The 21416-nt window shown below is 42.6% G+C and overlaps 1 protein-coding gene across 3 annotated transcripts in view; it reads left to right on the forward strand.

The window, feature by feature from the left end:
- Positions 1 to 21416, forward strand: part of GALNT7 (polypeptide N-acetylgalactosaminyltransferase 7) — a 116228-nt gene that overhangs the window by 87843 nt on the left and 6969 nt on the right. For 2 of the 3 annotated variants that reach the window (XM_077815471.1, XM_077815472.1), the window contains exons 6-9: positions 405 to 587; positions 3612 to 3729; positions 6329 to 6451; positions 15675 to 15893. In XM_077815471.1, coding sequence (XP_077671597.1) covers positions 405 to 587; positions 3612 to 3729; positions 6329 to 6451; positions 15675 to 15893 — 643 coding nt within the window. Of the gene's footprint in view, positions 1 to 62; positions 246 to 404; positions 588 to 3611; positions 3730 to 6328; positions 6452 to 15674; positions 15894 to 21416 lie in introns of all 3 variants that reach the window. The other variant, XM_077815473.1, reaches the window with a different exon arrangement.

Below are 21416 nucleotides of genomic sequence, written 5' to 3' on the forward strand. Positions count from 1 at the left end.
TAGACAGCACATCTTTCTTAAATTATATTTTGCTCTCTTCTTCCCCTTCCAAAATGTTTCAGAACTACATGTACTGTGCCTCTAATAGATTACATAGATGGGAATGATTATTCCATTGAGCCGCAGCAAGGTGGGGATGAAGATGGTTTTGCGAGAGGGGCCTGGGACTGGAGTTTGCTGTGGAAACGAATTCCATTAAGCCACAAGGAAAAGGCCAAAAGAAAGCATAAAACTGAACCTTATCGGTAAAGAGTGCTGTTTTTATTCTGTTAATTGTTTTGAATGCATATCTAAATCATCTCATTTTTCCCCCTCTTTTCCCATGAACTACGATTCGTGTAAATGTGACATTTGGGTCCTTGTACCTAACTTCATCCTCACTGCCACCATCCACAACCCTGCAGAACCACATGCACTGTGCCGCTCATAGATGTCGTAGATGGCAACACTTACAATATTATACCCCAAGGGGGTGGTGACGAAGATGGGTTTGCTAGAGGAGCGTGGGATTGGAGTATGCTGTGGAAGAGGGTGCCTTTGACCAAGCGAGAGAAGGAAATGAGAAAGACACAAACTGAGCCGTATCGGTAATCACTAAATCACTTACCCATTTCTCTTCTTAAGGAGATACTGATCTACTAAATATTTGCACGTATTTTTAATACTCTAACAACTGAAGATGCTTTGTCTAAAAAAAAAAAAAGTATCTTACTGTTATTAATTATTTTGGTCAATCGCTGCTAATGTAGCTTCACTAACTTCTTGTGCCTCTCTGTTTCTGTTATGTACTTAACACTTCAAGCAAAATATAGGATGTATTTCAGAATAATAATTTTCATTTGGAAAAACAGATGTTCTTATCATTTGGTTTCCAAGCAAAATTCATGGAACTATTAATGGGGGCTCTTTTCAGGTATGGTTTTGAGAATAATAAAAATTGCTTACTTAACTGTTCCATAATAAGCATGCTACAAAAAAATTCATAATACATAAAATGTTTAGGCTGTTTTCTCTCATGGATGCATGTGTACAGCTCCTTGTTAATAGGTCAATGCAAGTGCATCAGGAGCCATATAGCCCTCTTTTTGTGTCCGATCATTCCCACTTGCTTTATGGAAGGTCCCACCTGACAAATACAAGTGCACTACTTCGAAATCTTAGGAAGATAACCCAATAGCTCTAAATTTGCTCTCTGTAATGTACTTAACTAAAAATAATTCCAGTCTGTCTTTGAGGAGGGATTTAATTAATTTCATGTATTCCATCCTATTTCTTTTGCTTCATGAGTGTAACGTTTTCTTTTCTATCAAAATACATGCAAATTTCTGCTTAAATGTTAGTGTTACTGGACTTTTTTTGAGACTTGGGAGGCTGTGGTTCTGCTCTGTATTTTCCCTTATACTACTGTAATCTTGTAACCAATTACTTTATTTGAAAACACTTTCACATAATTAGAAAATAGTGTTTCATATAACTTTTTACTTGTGGTTTAAACAAATTGCAGGAACTGATGTTATCCTTCACTCAGCTCTCACCCTGTGATTCTTCTTTGCAAAAATGGCAAAACATGTTCAAGGAAATTATGAAGCTTTGGTCTGTTCAGTACTTTATGTAATATAGACAATATCCTTTCATAGAGAAGAAGGCTGTCCACATTGGAACTTTATCAGCACTAAACTAGTTAGTGTTAAGCTGTTTCAAAAGTTGGTATCACATTCTTTGTCCACAGCTTTATAAACTGGTTTCAGAACAATTCTGACGATCAAAATTTTTAAAAAATGGTTTTGGTAACAACTATAATAGTTGAATTCTTGACCGTTTAGCTCTCTTTCTGAAAAAGAACCTTATCCCGTTATGCCCAGGCTATACACACATTTTACTGCAGTAATATGAAAACAAGTAAAATTTAGCTAATCATTTTGCTGAAAATAGTAGTGTAGGCAGAATAAACTGGTTCTTAAACATAAAAAATAAAATAAACATTTTGTAATGTGGAAAGATCCTCAGAAATCTTAATGCTCACCACCTTAGACCTTGTAAAATAAACTGTTAAGCTTGTGTGGATTTTATAGTGTTCTTATCAGAGGCCAAGATTGAAAAGTCAACATTTCAGGCATGTGCTCTCCTTTATTTTTGGGGTGCTTGTTTTTTCTGCATATTTGCTTTTTCCATATAATGTTCCACATCCCTGCATTATGCAGCTCTTTGGTTTCTGAAAAGCATCCATATGATACAACTATGTGGAATAAGGGAATACAACTACAGTAAGTAGCATAGTTAAGGGCAACATGCAGAAAGAGCCCACCATTCAGAAATTTTCACAGTGATAGATTCACAGTTTTTGTTGTTTTTGTTCACCTTCCTCTCTGCCACTCTTCTGGGTTGCTCAGAGAATGTGTGATAATTCTACAACTTAGTTTAAATGGTTCCCTTCCATGCATTTCTATGCAGGGCAGGAATATATAGCCATTAGTATTTAAAAGGGATACCATCAAGTTCAAAATTCAGTATATTAAAGGATTCCTTCATGTTACTAATGACACCACCGTGAAACACAGCAGATTTTTTAAATCTGTTCACATTTTGTGTTACTAGTTTACTTGTTTGGATTTTACTTACCTCAGTAATGATGGGCTGGAGACTTTGGTTCTGTTCCTGGCTGTGCCACAGATCATCTTGGCAAGATGGTGATCATCTCAAGCCATGTTTCCATATCTGGTGGGGTTGGGTTTTTGTTTTTTGTTTTAAATAATTACCTACCTTGGGTGAGGCTTAATTCATTAATTTTTCGATAGTGCTTTTTGATCCCGAGGTGGACGATTCAGTACAAGTCCAATAAAAATAGACTAGCTAGTTTCACTTTCTCATGTGCCTAGCATATTGCTAAAGAATTTTATTTGCAACTATTGCAGTAAAATGCTTAAATCAAAACTAGAACATTTTTTCATTTAATAGTCTTTAATGTTATCAAAATCTTGGCATACATAGAAGGTTTTATAAAACTGTTTTATTAAACAAAACCTAGATTTGAAGCCTGTACACTGCCCCTCTTAAACATTTCATTGAGAATAATTCTAATTTATTTATTCTCCATGCCTGGCCCTCCCACTGGCTTCACATTAATAATTTTTTTAAAAGTATGGATTGAAACTGTAACTAGGATGTTACATGATGAGATTTTTAAGGTAGCAGCTTCTCAGAACACAATTTGTGTACTGTAGAGTCTAGTCCACTGCACATGTTGTCATATGCATCAAGAGATGAATAGACCTTTTCTGTTTGTCACCACAATGGTTCTTGTCATGGCAATAAGTGGCGTGTAACTTCAGATGCAGATTGGCTGAAAAGTGTGGGCCAATGCTCTATGTAATTCAGAACTGTAATAAGTGACTTCTTTAAAACTAACACAGGTATCAAATTCAGAGACTCATTGAAGGCTTATCAATGAACCAAAAATAAAGCCAAGTAATTTCTAAATGTATTGCCATCAGTCTAATCTTTTACACGCATTAACAGGAAATTGCTTCTTATATTAAGAGTAATTTTTTTTTTCCAGAGGACTGTCATGTTCTGTTGGTGAAAGGAATTACTTTGTTTGTTCTTTCTCTTAGGTCCCCTGCAATGGCTGGTGGATTATTTGCCATTGAACGTGATTTCTTCTTTGAACTGGGTCTCTACGATCCAGGTCTTCAAATCTGGGGTGGTGAAAACTTTGAAATTTCTTACAAGGTAACAGCAAAATTGATCTGCCTTTTAAAATGAAAAATTAACTTAGTTCTAGAAATACTAACCTAGATGGACATGACTTTAAAGAATGCTGGCAAGAAAACTAACCTGCCGATGTTTTTTCCCCCTTCCCCATCAGCCTTGTGGGTGGAAAATGACCCTATGGTTCTTCAGAATTATGGACAATTCTTTTAAAAAATAAAATAAACGAGGCTTCCCAAAACAAGGGCAATAAAAATGGAAAAATCCCAGTGAGGTGACTCATCACGGACAAAACCAGGGCACAGGATTTTGTTTTGATTGCTAAACACATGCATGCTCTTCCATCTAGCAAGACATTTAAGATCATAAGAATTAGTTTCTTATGCCCCTTCAGACTCCAAAGGACACAGATACAAGCAGAACAGAGAGCTGTGTCCCCAAAAACAGGAACAAATATTTTAGACCGAATTTCTGGTCTGACATCCTTGACAATGACCCTTTAATTTTGGGCTGAATTTTATTAAAGTAACTGAGCACGTTTGTAATCAGATTGGTGTTGCAATCAGACCTCTCCTAATGAGCCTCAGTCCTTGTTTGCAACACCTTTCTTTTTCCAATCCTGGGCCTTGCTTGAGCAAGGGACTAGTTTGGGTCTAGAAAGTGACCAGTGTTCTGTGTAGTAATTTTTGAAATGACAATGGAAGTCATTACATAGTCCTATAAAGAACATTTAAACTAATTTAACTTCTGGACAAAAACAAAATTTGAGGACAGCTCTTCAGAAGAACTGAAAGCCACTTTAACCGATGTTGTGTTCGAGCTTACAAATATAATAGTATTATGTAAAATCAAAACTTGTAAAGAAAACCTCTTTGGTAAATATTTAAACAAAACTGCTGAAAGAAAACCAATAGGATAATAAGATCCATATAGTGAAGAAAGTAAAATATTATGAATAATACTGTCTGTTAGGAATAGATGGTCCCAAGTCATGCAATCCTAATCTGGAATTAGATGTGATTTGGAGCATCCCTAGGGTTTTAATGGGTTCAGCTCATGTGTGATAGTTCAGGACCATATTTAATTATAAACATTTAAAAGCAGCATTATTTAGTCTACATTTAAACTGTCTTTCTTTTTTCTTAAATTTAATGGATGACCCTAAAGTGGTGTGTGTTATTGTGTCAGCGTTATTTTTTCACTTTAGTGGTTCTTCACCTCTTTTTTGGTTTTAGTGTTACAACAGTAATGTTGATGGATAGATGGATTTCCATTAACTGGAGGCTTGATCTCTTCAGGATGTCAACAAAGCCCATTAAAGGACACCTGTCAGGAATGGTCTAGATCAGGGCAAACTACAGCCCACGGGCTGCTTCTGGACCATCAGACATTTTTATCTGGCCCTCGAGCTTCTGCCGGGGAGCGGGGTCAGGGGCTTGCTCCTCTCCAGCACTCCAGCCCCCGACTCACAATTCCCTTGATGAGCACCATCTTCTGGCATGCAGAGCCGCACTACGCAAGTGCAACTTCACCGCGCTGTTTCCGGGATCGGAACCCCATCCCTACATGGCAGGTGCCCCCCCCTACACACACACACACAAAGCAGCACACCCAATCCCCTCCCGGTCTCCTACGGCTCTACCCTAGAGAGCCTCAAAACCATCCAGGGGCCGCACTCATCCCAGCTAGGGTGCCTCCGCCCGTGACAGTGCCTGGTATGGCCTCCTTGGAGTCACTGTTGGCAGGGCCCCTAGGAATCCCCGGTACTGCCCCTGTAGAGCCCCCCACCCTGCGCCACACCACATGTGTCCCCCCTCCCTCTCCCCTCGCTAACATCCCTTATAGAGCCCCTATGCTATACCCCATAGACTCCCCCTCCCCCACTAAGCATTCATGCCCGCCATACAATTTCCATACCCAGATGCGGCCCTCAGGCCAAAAATTTGCCCACCCCTGGTCTAGATAATACTTAGTCCTGCCCTTAGTGAAGAGGACTGGACTAGATGACCTCTTGAGGTCTCTTCCAGTCCTATGATTCTATGAATATGTAATTAGGATTATCTCCTAGTTTTGTTGCAATTTTCTTAAGATTCTCCCTCAGTCACTGCTACTGTACTTTGGGATGGACGAATCTATCCAGAATAGAGTAGTCCAGTGAGTTACCTAAGGGTTCTGTGTCCCCATAACTTTCATTAGGAAAAATATTTGGGGTGAGGAACACTGCCTAGGATGATGAAATATGAGCTGAAGTTTAATAAAATAAATCCTGACCAGCTGCAGTTTCTGTATACCCATTTATTCCTGTCTTTGCAAATAGTCATGGAATAGGATCTCAAAACCATGATTTATAAAATGGTGTTTGTAAATATATCCATTGTAGAACAGAAGAATGTACTGGATACAGCCCAGGACTTTTATTTCAAGCCCTCATTGTTAATTTTACTTCAGGCTTAAGCATAAATTTATTTTATGAGCTTAGCGTGTTATCCAATTAATGTAATTAATTTTTTTTACTCTATTGTAAGTTAGTTTGTATTTGTTTGGTTTTGGTTTTTTTTTTAAGTTTAGTTTACATGTGTATTATCAACTTTTCCACCACATTTTTTTCTTGACCTTGTAGATCTGGCAATGTGGAGGGAAGTTGTTGTTTGTTCCTTGTTCTCGTGTTGGACACATCTATCGTCTCCAGGGTTGGCAAGGAAATCCACCTCCAGTGTACGTTGGGTCCTCTCCTACGCTGAAGGTGAGACTTCACTTAAAACTGCAGAGTGGTTTGACCTTAAATAACAACACTTGTACACGTACTACATTTCTTCTTTATTACAAGTCTTTGAGTATATGTCTCTATGGGAGTGTGCCACCATAGGATGCACATGTGCCCATGCACTTGTAACCAGAGAATGCAAAACGGTGTCCACAGGCCCTTGCCTGCACAGAGCAGAATCTTGTGCCTTCAAATGAGAGCATATAAGGAGGCATGGACCTGCTGTTACCCGGTTTCTTTCAACTGCCTGCAGCTTGAGACAGAGCAATGAGTGTCCATTGATTCTTAGCTCCCTGCCTTTCTTTGTATGCTATTTTTATTCTTAATTTTTTCCCTTTATTTTCTTAATTATTTGATTTCTTTAGTTTTATACAGTTGTTTAGAAGAGGACTTACCTCCCCACACACCCCACTGTGTTATACCGAAGACCCCAGGATTTAAGCCCTGCCATACCTGCCACAGGTCTTTTCCTAGTAGTGATGAGCATTTGAGCTGTGTCCACTGCCTCGGAGACATCCACGTCCCATTTAAGTATAAGGTTTCTACAGGATTTAAAGGCAGGTCTTGGAAACAGGGGTGGCTAGACTGAAGCTCCTACTAGTGGAGTGTTCACTAGCTCTCTCCACCCCCGTACGTCGGCCTCAATGTCCCAGGCTGCCCCAGTGGCAGCATCAACTTCAGAATTTAGGATTTCTAAGAAGCTTCTTTCTCTTTCCAGAGAGCCTAACAAGAGGGGTAGGTCACCCCATAAATTCCTCTCTAAGGAGACCTCACATCCTGCAACGGGTACAGCTGAGGTTCTGTCAGAACCTGCTACCAAGCCACCAGTACCCTACAAGAAGCAGCATGTGAATGAGGCTTCTAACAGACAGCACAGGTAGCAGTCTACCTCAGTACCGACTGATCCTTCCAGGCACTGAGATATGCACAGGCCTCCAACGCACACTCTGATACCATCACCTCCCTTACACCAGGGCTCTGAGGTTGGAGAAGCTCCTCTACAAGCCTCATCAGTACTGTGCTCAACATCTCAGCAATGCCAGGCCCTAGTACTGGACACAGCCTTCCAGATTTCTTTCCCTGGAGGACCTGTTTATACCAGAAGTATTGGAGTGTTCCCTACTGTGATCCTCTGTCCGGGCCCCATCCCCAGAATTGCTCAGTTGGCTTGAACCTAGTTGGACCTCCAGCTTTCAGTACACCACCCATGATTGAGACTCTCCCCTTCAGCCTTGAGGATGATTCTTCTTCACACTCTGAGGTCTTGGTACAGGGCTCTTTTTTGGTAACTTACCACTACAGGCCACTGAGCCAGTATTCTGGAGACCCCACCATATGTCCAAGAGCCAGGAATTATGAGTATCTGGGGGACTATTTCCCTGTCCACCGCCTCAGTGGGCTTACTGGAATCCATTGGGTTATCTCTGTGAACAATTTTATAGGGTTCCAACCAGAAAGAGACTGCATTATCGCATCATTCACAGGCACTGACTGACCAACGTTCAGTACTGCATGATCATCCTCTGGTACTTTATGCCCCCTTGGCAACAAGAGATACCTAAGAACAGTATGAAGAGAAACTTACCCCCATCAGCTAAATCCTATTCATCCCTAGATGAAGTGGTAATGCCGCCGCCGCCACCTTCTTATGCCGATGATTTTCGGGCCTTTGAAGACCTCATGAAACACCTGGTGAAATCTCTCCAGATCCCATTAGAGGAGATCCAAGAGTCTCAACTCTCCTTGATGAACATGTCAGATATCACCCCACAGGAAAAAATCACCAAAAAATGAGGCTCTGTTGTTGCCTGCTCATGCAGTCTGGTCAACACCTGTCACTATCCAGTCCACCTTTAAATGGGCAAATAAAAAGTATTATATTCCAGTCAAGGAGATGGAGCGTTTCTTTTCCCACCATATTCCCAGTTCTCTGGTGTAGGACGCAGTTAAGAAAAGGAATAGGGAGATCTTCTTTTTATGATAAGGAGTCCAAACTTTTAGATCTCCTGGGTAGGAAAAGTTAGTCCTTGGTAGCTCTTCAGTTTTGTAAAGCAAACTACCAAACCCTGTTGGAGAAATATGACTTCAATACAGATTCCAAGTTCACTCATTTTATTGAACATCTGCCACAGGACCAGAGAGAAAAAATTCAGGCCCTCATTTCGGAGGGTCAGTTGATAGAAAAAAACCTTCCTCCAAGCTGCTCTAGATGCCATGGGCACGGCTTCTAGATCCCTCGCTGTGACTGTGGTTATACAGAGAGCATCTTGGTTCCAGCCTTCCAGTCTCCAAAGAGAGGTGCAGAATACAGCTGAAGACTTTCCCTTTGAAGGGCCAAGTTTTTCAGCTCTGACATGGACTCTTCCCTCTACACTCTGAGGGACTCAGCAACTACCTTGTGGTCACTGGGAATTTATGTTCATGCAACAAAAAGATGGTTTAGTAGATCTCAAATGTCATAGCAATAAAGGCCATTCCAATACATCTGCAACAGGTTTTTCCCAGACTTTCAGAGGAGGAGATTTAGACCTCAAAGCAGAGGACCATCCCCTTCTACAGCAATATCATCTGCACCTCCTTTTAAGAAACAGTTTTGACATCTCGGTCAAGGGCCTCAACCAATCTACCTTCCACTTCCTCCTTGCCTGGGCACAAATTATCTTAGACAGATGGATTTTGGAGGTGATCAACATGGAATGGTGTCACGCTGCCTGGAATGATTTATGACCATGAGTGTCTGTCTCAGGGCAGATTGTAAAAAGCAGGACAGACACCCCAAACTGGGGATATGTTCTATAATTAGATTTCAGCAAGCCAGTAACAAATGTGAACTCCTGGATCAAAGTTTTACCATAGAGTCACAGATATTCCCCTTGGGCAGTCTAGGCAAGCTGGACTTAGTGATAAATGGTCACTTACCTGAATATTTTGTGATTTTTAGTATTACTCCCAGTCCCAAGACTGCAGTTCAATTTGTACCTTAGGTCTCACCCAAAAGACATAAGCGTATAAGAATAGCCATACTGGGTCAGACCAAAGGTCCATCTAGCCCAGTATCCGGTCTTCTGACAGTGACCAATGCCAGGTGCCCCAGAGGGAATGAACAGAACAGGTAATTATCAAGTGATCCATCCCCTGTTGCCCATTCCCAACTTCTGGCAAACAAACACTAGGGACACCATCCCAGTCCCTCCTGGCTAATAGCCATTGATGGACCTATCTTCCATGAACTTATCTAGTTCTTTTTTGACAACACTGTTAGCCAATCCTATAGTAAACTAATTAAGGATTTGTTAACTAGGAAAAAGAAATGAGTTATTTACAGATTTAAGTGGGCAACATATATGCACAAATGAGTTGGTCTGTGACTCCAAAGGTGACAGATGTAGTACAGGACCCCGGCCTTCCGCGAAGCCCGAGCTCGTAAACTGGAAAAATATGCCCCCCTAGCTGACACCCTGAGAGCGAAGGGCTACAAGGTGCAGATGGATGCCCTGATCATCGGAGCCGTGGGCGCTTGGGACCCCTGCAACGAGCGTGTGCTGCAGACCTGTGGGATTGGTCGACGCTACACACGGCTCATGCGGCGCCTCATGGGGTCTCGGACACCATCCGATGGTCCAGGGACATCTACATTAAACACATCACCGGCCACCAACAGTACCAGGAGGTGTGAGCTGGTACAACATCATGCATCAACTATGGGAAAGGGACTGAGAGATTTTTTCCATTGGACCATATGAACTGGAACCATAAACTCACTGAACATTAAATCCCACCAAATGAGGGTAGATCCATCCTCATCATCATATCCACCCATTATACTCCACACCTGAACATAGCCATTATATGGACAACATACCCCCATACCTCAATGTCTGTACTTTGACCCGTTAAACTTTTACCCCCAATCGGGGAGATTGCAGCTTGTATTCCTTCCTAAACCGAATTTCGCACCCCTTGATAATCTGTACCTTATTCCCTGATAACCAGGACCTTCTGTGCTTAAACTCTGTGCTGTTTTCTTTTTACTTCAACATTATCTCAATAAAATTATTAAATCTGTCAGTATTGAATGTCTTTTCAGGGCTAACCCAGCTTGATCCTGGCGATTTATGCTTTTTTTTTTTTGGCTCCAGCCCTTGTAAGAGTCCAAACAGCAAAGAGCTAAGAAATCTTCATCAGCTATCTTTGTTTCCCTCTTCCTGCATTCTAACTGATAGGACAAAGCCTTCCGCACATACTTCTCCATGGATAGATGGGGCAACCAATAAAGCTTTTGTCCTACAATGGCCCACTTAATTTTGATAGTCCTCCTGAATGAGTGGGGAGAGCCGCTCTTCCCATCTGAGTTCACAGGTTCAGAGCAGACATTTTTACAATTATAAAACAAATTTATATTTTACCTTGTAGCATGAAATACAGACATTATAAGTAAGATTAATGCATGCAGCAACTAACAAGCATTTTATAGGTTTAGAGTCTAAACACATTGTTACAAATCTTAACGTCTTGAACAATATTAAAATATACGTGAGCTGGTGTGGTTTCCAGCTACAAAATTGTTAGTGTTCAGCTGAAGTCTACAGACTTGGCAAGTGCTGGTACCAGGTTTACCGGTATCACAGATACTCCATCCATTTCTACACCATCCCCCACCACCTGTCTTCTCCATCCCTCTTCAGGGACCCCTCTTAGAAAGATCTCTTGAAACAAGACATCCAGTCTTTCTTTCTTCTGCAGGTAATTGAGCCAGTCCCCACAGAGCTCATCAGAAGATGTTCTGTTCCAACTATTTCTTAGTTCCCAAGAGGGGCAGAATCCTTGACTTAAGAAATGTGAACACCTGTATCCTTTCACAGCACTTCAGGATTGTGATGCTAGCCACTGTAATCCTATCCCTATATCCAGGAAACTGGTTTGTTGCCTTTGACCTCCAGGAAGCCTACTTTCATGTACTTACCCACTAATCCCAAAAACATTTCCTACGCTTCAAATTAAGCTCAGAACACTACCAATACAGTCATTCCCTTCAGCTCTCCACAGTCCCAAGGGTCTTTACAAAGTTTCTCTCGGCAGATAGTCCATCTGCCTCAGTGGAGCATAGCAGTATTCCCTTACTTGGACGATTGGCTCCTCAGGGGTTGATCATTTCTAGAGGTCCAGTTTGCAACCTCCAGGGCTCTAGCCCTGTTTCACTCTCTGGGCCTTCTCATCAATATAAGAAAGTCCACACTGACCCTAATCTAAAGAATTGACTTCATCTGAGTCACTCTAGATTCCCTAACTGCCACAGCCAAAGAGAGAGTCTCCACTTTGTCCATTGTAATCTCAATAATACAATACAGCTCACAAACAACTGCAAGAACTTGCTATAACTCATGGGCTACATGTCAGCCTCCATGTCTGTTGTGCCTCATGTGAGACTTCTCCTCACGTGCCTTCAGACATGGCTACGGTCCAGGTACACCCCAAACAGACAGTCTTTCCAAGTGCATCACAATACCTCAAAGTTCTGGACTCAGGTGGTGGAAGGAAACACTGAAGTTCTGCATGGGAACCCCATTCTCACATCCCTCACAGATACAATAGATACTTCTTAGATGGGAAGCTCACTTCCAAGGGGCCACAGTCCAGGACAAGTGGTCTGCATAAGAGGTTATGCTCCACATCAACATTCTGAAGCTGACAGCAGTTAGTTACACTCACCAATACTTCCTTCACCCCATACAGGGTCATTCCATCAGTGTAACGCTGGACAAAAGAGCAGCACTATATTATCAACTGATGGGGCAGAGCAAGATTCTAGTCCTTATGCTTAGATTCATTAAGGCTATAGAACCAGTGCATTTCCCATCAGATAGAGATCTCCACTGTCTATCTTCTAGGCCTCCAGAATACAGTTGCAGACTCCCTGAGCAGACATTTCCTTCAGGATCACAAATGGGAGCTCAACGATTCTGTCTTCCACAGTATGTGCCAGATTTGGGGCTTCCAAGAAGCAGACCTCTTTGCCACCCCAAACAACACAAAAAGCCACCTTTTCTGCTCCAAGGGAGGATACAGCTGCCACTCATTGGGAGATGCCCTCATAATGCTGTGGCCCCATCCCCTATTGTATGCTTACCTGCCTCTACCTCTAATGCTCAAGCCCTTACTCAAACCATGTCAGGAAAGAGCAAGGGTTCTTTTCATAGCACAGCACCAAGACAAGTGTGGTATTTGAACCTCCTCCACCTCTGTGACAACACCTCTCTGTCTTCCTATCAAGAAGGATCTCCTGACACAGAACTCAGGGACCCTGATCCATCCCAACCCCTCCTCCTTGAAGCTGAGAGCATGGTTCCTGGATGGTTCTTGAGCATGGAGCTAACCTGTTCAGGTGAGGTCCAGTCAGTTCTCCTATCAAGCAGGAAACCTAGTACTCACAAAACATTTTCAGAAGTGGAAATGCTTCCACTTCTGGTGTTCCCCTTTGCTCTTCCCAAGCCTCAGAGGTTCTGCTCTCCAAATCCTGAACTACCTGTTGGATTTAAAGATGCACAGTCTGTCAATGATGCACAGTCTGTTAATCGGGGTACATTTGACCGCTGTAACAGCCATCCATTCATCTGTTGAAGGCTTCTCAGACTTCGTCCACCCTACTACAGCTACATTCCTCAAGGGCGTATGCAATTTGTTTCCCCCCTGTACGGAACCCAGCTCCCCAATAGGACTTCAGATTGGTTCTCAGTCCCCTGAGGAAACCTCCATTTTGAACCAGTGGTGGTCTGTTACTCTCCACATCTCCAAGTCTTCATGCCTCATAGCCATCACTTCAGGCAGTGAATGGGAGAGCTCAGTGCTCTTATGGTTGACCCACTATATACCACCTTTTATAAAGATGAGGTTACACTACATCCCCCTCCTCGCTTCCTCCTGAGGGTCTCTTTGGAGTACCACATTAAGCAAGAGATACACCTGCCTGTGTTCTACCCAAAAACCTCATACCTCCAGAGGAGTGAACCAGCTAACGTAGACTAGACATCAGAAGGACCCTCACCTTCTACCTTGACAGGATTAAGATCATCCTAAGCTATGTGTGTCATTTGCAGAGCGGATGAAGAACAACCTCTTTCCACTCAAAGACTAAGTGGGTTTTGGGTTGCATCTTAACCTGCTATGAATCGGCGAGGATGCAGCTAGTTCCTTCATAGAGTGACAGCGTGTTCCACTGGAGCTCAGTCCACATCTGTACTCTGCTGAAGGATGTTCCCATAACAGAAATTTGTAGTACAGCAACTTGGCCTTCCATTCATACCTTCGCCAAGTATTACACCATTTTACCTTCTTCCAGAGATTATACTACCTGTGGTGATGCAGTCCTCTGAAACATTTTGGACTTGCCTCTTCAGCACTAACTTCCTGGCTGAGTTACTGCTTGGGAGTCTCCTACAGTGGAACATACATACTTAAAGGAGGAGATGTTACTTACTTTACAGTAACTGGAGTCCTTAGAGATGTTTTGTTCCTATGGATGCTTCACGTCCTGTCCTCCTTCCTCTCAGCACTGGAGGCTCGGCTTCACAGTCAAGAAGGAACTGAGTGACAGTAGGTCAATGCCTCCTTATATGCCATTGTTTGGAAGCCACAGGCGCTGCTATGAGCAGATGTGAGCCTGCAGACACCACTTTACATTCTCTGGTCAAGAGGGCACAGGCACATGGCCACAGGACAAAATATCTTGAAGAAATCAAGTTACTGTAAGTTACCGTACTCTCTCTATTTAAAGAACCCTCATTTTTCTTTAAGAATAGTCAGTAAGTCCTTGAAGCACTTGTTTATATGAAAATTCCTCATCAGGAATCATTTTCTCCCTATTGAGTAAAATATACATCACTACCATCCTCATAAATACTGTGTGATGCATTCCTGTGCTATAATAATATTCTGTTCTAGTTTAAAGTGCAGTTCTATTCTGAAAGTGACAAGGTAAAACTGGTACCTTCTTACTAAACAGGTCTCTACTCCCTTGTGTATTCAGTCATATCTGCTTATTTCAATGACAAGAATGTTTTAATTGCATATTGTTAACATTGTCTGTACCATGCTGAAAGAAAGAGAGAACCATCTGTGACAGATGCATTCAAATACTACAGTGATGAGGTCCATATAAAAATGTGTGCTAGACACTTCACATAACAGGTTCCTTGACAGCTTACTCCAAGGAAGAAAATGAAGACTGGGGAAGGGGGGAATAAGACCGCGTGTGATAAGATTGTGTGAAGTTAAAGATCATTTTACACTTTTTATTTTCATATATATATATATATATATATATTTATAATCGTAATTCCTGTTAGTACTGCCGAGCCAATGCAGGCATGGGAGAAGAGATGGAATCTTTCTTGTGTATCAGTTGAACTGTTTAAGGCCTGATCCACACTTAAAACTCAGGTTGAAAAATTTATGCCCCAAGAGATGTCATTCAGCCAACCTATGTTCCAGTATAGACACAACTAATTCAATGGAAGAATTCTTCTGTCACCCTATCTGCTACCAAGAGGTTAGATGGGGGGATTAACTACAATGACAGAAAAAAACCCTTGTGTTGCTGTAGCAAGTGTCTGCACTACAGCACTGCAGTGACACAGCTGTGCTGCCGTGGCATCTGTAGTGTTGACAAAGCCCTAAAATCCTATTCACTTGTGGTATCCAGTTGGGGGTTAATAGGTGTCACTCTCTGTTTTAATGCTAGGAAGCGTAGAAGGTGAAAATAAACTGCAGATGACACATCACATTTTCTAGAGTATTGCAGTCAAATGAACAGCACTGTTTTCATTCTATTCATAACTAACTTCAAAAAGAGAATTCCCCAGACTTAGTTATAATTACAACCTTCACTAAGGTTTCAGAGTGGTAGCCGTGTTAGTCTGTATCAGCAAAAAGAACGAGGAGTACTTGTACCTTCACTAAGCTCACTTACTTATGCTAGTCTTACCCCAAAAATATATAAAAAGGCTACTTTTGTGCTGTATCTTCTGTTAAAGGTGGCAAGTTGGGTGCGTATAACGCATGTATTAACATGTTTATAAGAATTCTTAAATATGTGGGATTAAATTCCTCATACATACATGGGTTCTGTTTTGCAGTAGTGATGGGTATGGGTTCTGGGTATGGGTTCTGTTTTGCAGTAGTGATGTTTTTTTTCCCCCCCATACAGAACTATGTCAGAGTGGTGGAAGTTTGGTGGGATGAGTACAAAGATTACTTCTATGCCAGTCGTCCAGAGACAAAAGCACTACCATATGGGGATGTATCTGAGCTGAAAAAGTTCCGTGAAGATCACAACTGCAAAAGTTTTAAATGGTTTATGGAAGAAATAGCCTATGATATAACCTCACACTATCCCTTACCATCTAAAAATGTGGACTGGGGAGAGGTATGTACAGTAAATGTATCTAAAATCAGCACATGCGATAGGTTTTTAAAGTTGGGAGTCCACAATGAACTCTGTAACTTCTTGTACATGATAAATATTTTAATATTTAAACAGAAAACAAAGAATTATTTTGGTTACTGTTTATAAATGTGGAAAATGAGGGAGATATGTATATTATTTTTTTACAAGTATGGCATGTACCTCAGTTTGTTTAATATTATCCTGCCCGAGTGTCAGGAGTTAAATCCAAGGAGGCTGTTAAGTGGCATGCAAACAAAACAATACAATGACAAAGATATGGCTCCTTAAGGGAACAATGGGTGGAGCTATTAATTGGGGGAATGCCTCTGCCTGGCTCCAACCTGGTTGGCATGTTTTACTCTTCTCAAGGCTAAAAGACTAAGATCATAGAGGATCCTAAACCTTCAAGATGCTTTCCTAGAGAAGAAGGGGCGGCGGGGAGATGAGTGGGCTGTCAGCAGCCATCGCTAGATATGAGTTTCTGGCAGACAGACTTGCCAAAGTGCAGCAGGCAGGCTGGCTCTCCAGAGATGGTAATAAACTGGACCTACCCAAGCTATGGATAGAGAGAGTAATCCTAGGCAGACTAATATGTGTATGCAACATTTAGTTGTTTAACCCATTTTCTTAGATGTTGTGTTCCTTTTGGCAAATCATACTACTTTGTTTTGAATAAGCTACTTTTTGAGTCACTTTAACTAGCTGCTGGTCACAGGTCTCCAGAGATAATGAGCTTGCAGGTGCTAAACCCACTGGAGCCTGTCAGGTTGACTCATTTGATAAATAGGGAGGCTGCAGCCCAGAGATCCAGTCTAAAAAGTGGCAGAACCACATGGTTCCACCAAGAGGGGAGGAAGGTAGCAAAGCCTGTCTCCCCGGGGTGAATGTGCGAGGGAGTTAGTGTTCTAAGGCACAATTTACCCAGTAACCATGACACTAAATAGCAAGTCTGCATAACACCTGACAGACAGGTATGAAAGTACTGTATTTATAGAGTAAGGACAGGAGATCAAATGCAACAGTAAGCAACCAAGTCATGATGTTTTAACATGTGTTTTTTATTAGTTCTACATTTTTGTTGAGAATTCTTTTGTCTGTGTCTACTCTTCTTCATTGATGTTTATAATCCCGAGTCCTCCTTTCAGAGTAAGAATGTATTTTGAGAAGAAACTTGGAATCACAATATGGTGTTCAGTGCTCTTCACTATTTTTGAAGTAGGGGCCGCTTTGGCAAAAAAACTTCAATGTGAAAGCCACACGGGGTGGGGTCGAAGTGTGAGAGATGGCCCAGGGTAGGGCAGAGGGTGGAGTGCAGGGGTGAGGGGTTTGGAGTGTGGGAAGGGGCTCAGGGCTGGGGCAGAGGGTTGGCATGCAGGGGTGAGGGCTACAGGGTGGGGATGGGGGTGAGGGGTTCAGGGTGCAGGAGAGGGCTCAGGGCTGGGTCAGAGGGGTGGGATGCGGGGCATGGGTGAGGGCTCTGGCTGGGGGTGCTGGGCTCTGGGCTGGTGCCGGGGATGAGGAGTTTGGAATGCAGGCAGGCTGCCCCGGGGTTGGGGCCAGAGAACTCACCCCAGCCCTCTCCCTGCCAGCAGCAGCTAGCTCTGAGGAAGGGATGTTTCTCTCCCCTGCTGGCAGGCAGCACAGTAGCTCCAGGAGAAGGGGCCCTCTCTCCCCTCTGCCGGCCGGCAGCACGGGAGCAACGGGGGAAAGGGGCACTCTCTCTCCCCTGTCAGCAGCAGGGAGCTCCAGGGCTGGGGGAGAGCCCCACAGGAGCCCTGCAAGCCCCAACTTGCTCCCCTCCCCAGTTCCCACACATCCCCAACCTCTCTCCTCTCCAAGTCTCTGCTGTGTGGCCCTTTCGAGCTGCTGCACAGGTATTTATAGCCTGCTGTGCGGCTGCGCAGCTTCGAGAGAACTTAGGGAGCTGCCACTGGCTTGCGGGCCTTGCAATGAAGAACACTGGTGTATGTAGAGAAGGCATATCTGGAGACAATTACTCATTCAGAATAATCAAGATATTTGCATTTGAATGTGACTTTGAAGGCTGTTAAAATTACTGGGACATCACAGATTCAGCATTCTCATTTAATTGCAAGAAAAACTACTTGGCAGGGTTTAAATTCAGCATGTGATTTACAGGAATTGAATGCTCTTTCACAGACAATCCTAGTTGGGTTTTTTACATACTCCTTTGTAGGATTCCCTGCTCAGCCAGGGAAATGCCTTGGCTTATGAAGATTGTTTATTAGTCACCCAGAAGCCCTGCCCTGTCTCCTCCATGAGTACACTGAACCCACTTCTGCAGAACCTGGAGGCAGAGATAGTGAATGTTCTAACTGGCAGAATAAGCCCTGAGTTCCATCCTACTTCTTAGTCAATTGGATAATCCATTAGATGTGCAAGGGAGTAGTTTAAAGAACTTCCTCTTCTATGGGTATGAAGGGTCTACTTATGTGACTTCAAGAGAGCACTGGTGGAGTACAGAGTTGTCCAGTGCACAACAGGCATGTTGGGAATCTGTCAGGGTCTATTATGAGGCCTTTGAAATTGTTTGTACAAAGTGCATATGAAGATGGACAAACAGTCCTGCATCTGGGAGCCCGGGAAAATAAGACCATCTCCATCAAGGCAAATCTCTTGCCCAAGAGTTAATACAAAGCAGTACATTAGTGGATCAGCTATAGAACTGTTCCAAAGTCCACCTAAGGTGGGGAAAATGTGTCAACATCTAGCTCCTGACTTAGCTGTGAGAGTCACTGTGATAGTGTCTGGAAAAAAGAAGGCAATGAGGGACACCTGACAGAGAGCATCCCTGAAAAAAAGAATTGAAGCCAGCAGCCCCTGGGACTTGGATGAAGTGACAGGGAAACTTGAAGTAGTATGACATCAATCAGAGTGCTATGCCCTCAGGCTTCTCAGAAATGTTTTTGATCTCTCTTAATTGATGGCCAGCAGTCATTACACAATGTTTACAGTATTTTAATGCTCCTTTGTTTCACTTTTAATAACATTGCCTCAATTAATGACAGGTTTCAGAGTAGCAGCCATGTTAGTCTGTATTCACAAAAAGAAAAGGAGTACTTGTGGCACCTTAGAGACTAACAAATTTATTTGAGCGTAAGCTTTCTTGAGCTACAGCTCACTTCATCGGATGCCACAAGTCCTCCTTTTCTTATTGTCTCAACTGTATTTCTGGGTGGCCAAAAACATTTTTGACTCTGCTACTTGGATACAAGGTTCTTTCCAGTCCTATTTTTCTCACATTTAAAGGATTCCTTCACTAAGTGGATGGCTGCTTTTTATTGTAGCTTCTTGGGCTAGTGTTCATGTAAATCCTTCACTAATTTCCAGCTGTTTAAAACACCCTAACTTTCAGGTAGGTTCTCCCTCCTTGTTTGTGGAATCACTAGACTAGAATGCTGGTGAACAACCACGACACTGATGTAGTTAGTCATTGGCTGCATGTGTGTTCTCTCTGCGTGCTGCATTGGCTCTGGCCAGATAGCCCATACAGCAGGCTCCGATCGAACTTCCCAATAAGACCACAAGGCTTGGTTTAGTAGCAAAGGCACCCAGCCAGGTCCTAGCTCCCCGGTCAAATTTCTGCAGTTACACTAGCACATGTATGCCTGTAACAATGGACCAGCTCAGCGAATGGCAGGATTCTCCATTCCCCCCTTGGCCAGTCAAAGACATTCCCTCTGAGACTCTTCTTTATACACCAATACAAACAATTTACATATTGCCCCTGTGACATGGTTAGTTACCACCCTTTTACCTTGTACACATTGGGCTTATCGATCAAAACATCTCTGTTCATCACCCTGTCATCCTGACCTTATCTTTAAGAGGGGGTCAGTGTGTCCTTGTATCGGCTCTGGGGAGTGTGTTTGCATCCTACTTGGTATCTGGGTGTTCTGGTACCACCCTTTTGGAAGGTGTTTACATGAGTCTCCTATGCCTAGAACTTCTCAGGAATGTGTATATTTTTGCAATACCAGCCTTATTCTTGCCAGGGTCTGTGAACCTGCACGCAGGCATGTTTTATAACGGGACCTGACTTCTGCTCACAGCCTGACATTTGCTAACTTTGCTTTCTATTAGCAAGGCTTGACCACTACTTTAGTTCAGACCTTTTATACAAGGGCTTGTGACTCAGGCTCTCTCTTTCTACTACAACTGGGTTAATATTTGACTGGAAATTTCATTAATCCCTGCTGTTCATGACTTCCAAAGGTTGGTGATAAATTGTATATGTTTGGGAAGACAGCTGTGATAAATATCCATAGATTTATAGAATTTAAGGCCAGAAGAGACCTTTAGATCACTCTAGGCTGCTGGCCAGTACCCTCAGCCCAGGAAGAAGTGACATCATGTCCAGAATCTGGTTCAGACCCTCTTCTCAGGGCTTCCGTTTTATTTCTTCCACATAAAATTAGTGCAGCACATTGAGCATCCCTTCCCCCATAACCTGGGGTGTTCTGTAGGGGCTTATCTATTCACTACATGTTTCCATTCTACAGGCCACTTGCCTAACAGCCAGACCCTGCTTCCTCCTACAGGAGTCAAACTACTTACTGGTAGTTCTAGCTCTCCTTCCTGTTACTGCCTTCGGGCTCCTGGCAGCTCTGTTCCAGCTGAGTCACTTTCTGCCTTTTTATAATCACCTGATTCTTTGCTGATATGTCTCAGCTCAGCTACCTCCCTACTATAATATGCGAAGCTAGGCCCAACTCCTCTAAAAGGGAATTTTTGGCCATTCATCACGTGACAATTAACTAGTCAAACAATATGTATATGACAGGCTCTTACAGTTCACCCAGTTACCCCTGCATTTAGCTCAAAAACTTGTTTGACTAAAGCATACTTTCCAAACAGGCATCCAGTCTTGATCTGAAGATATCAAAGGAGACATTTTTTTCCAGTGGTTAATCACCTTCACTGTTTGTTTGTTTTTTGCCTTATTTCCCTTATTTGTATATGACTGACTTTAGCTGCCAATCATGAATCATTTAGTACCCAGTGTTCCCCCCTCCCCCCCCCCCCCCCATGTATCAGATAAGCTCTCCGTTTTCTTTTTCATTGAGCTCTTTAAGTCTCTCAATGTGTACGGCATTTTCTCCGTACTTCAAATAATTTTGTGGTTCTTTTCTGCACCCTCTCTAGTTTTGCACAATCTTTTTTAAAATGCGGACACCAGAACTCTACAATGTTGACGCTTTATCATAGTAATTTTCTGACATTCATGTCAAGCTCCATTTCGTTTTAAGTCTGAACAAAACAACCTTCTATCTCATCCCTCAGATCCTCTCCTAGGTGGAAAGCCCGATCAACCCTAATTACAAGCCCCTGCTGCACACCATTTAGGAACATATAAAGAATTGAACATCCTTTCATGGGGGATTAACTGCATAAGAAACCAGGCCTACACCTGAAAGAGGTCCTGCTCTGTATGAATATGGTAAATTTGAAATCAAACTTCCATACAGTATATTCACTAGC

Source organism: Eretmochelys imbricata, chromosome 4, assembly GCF_965152235.1.
Source record: "Eretmochelys imbricata isolate rEreImb1 chromosome 4, rEreImb1.hap1, whole genome shotgun sequence".
Classification (NCBI taxonomy): domain Eukaryota; kingdom Metazoa; phylum Chordata; order Testudines; family Cheloniidae; genus Eretmochelys; species Eretmochelys imbricata.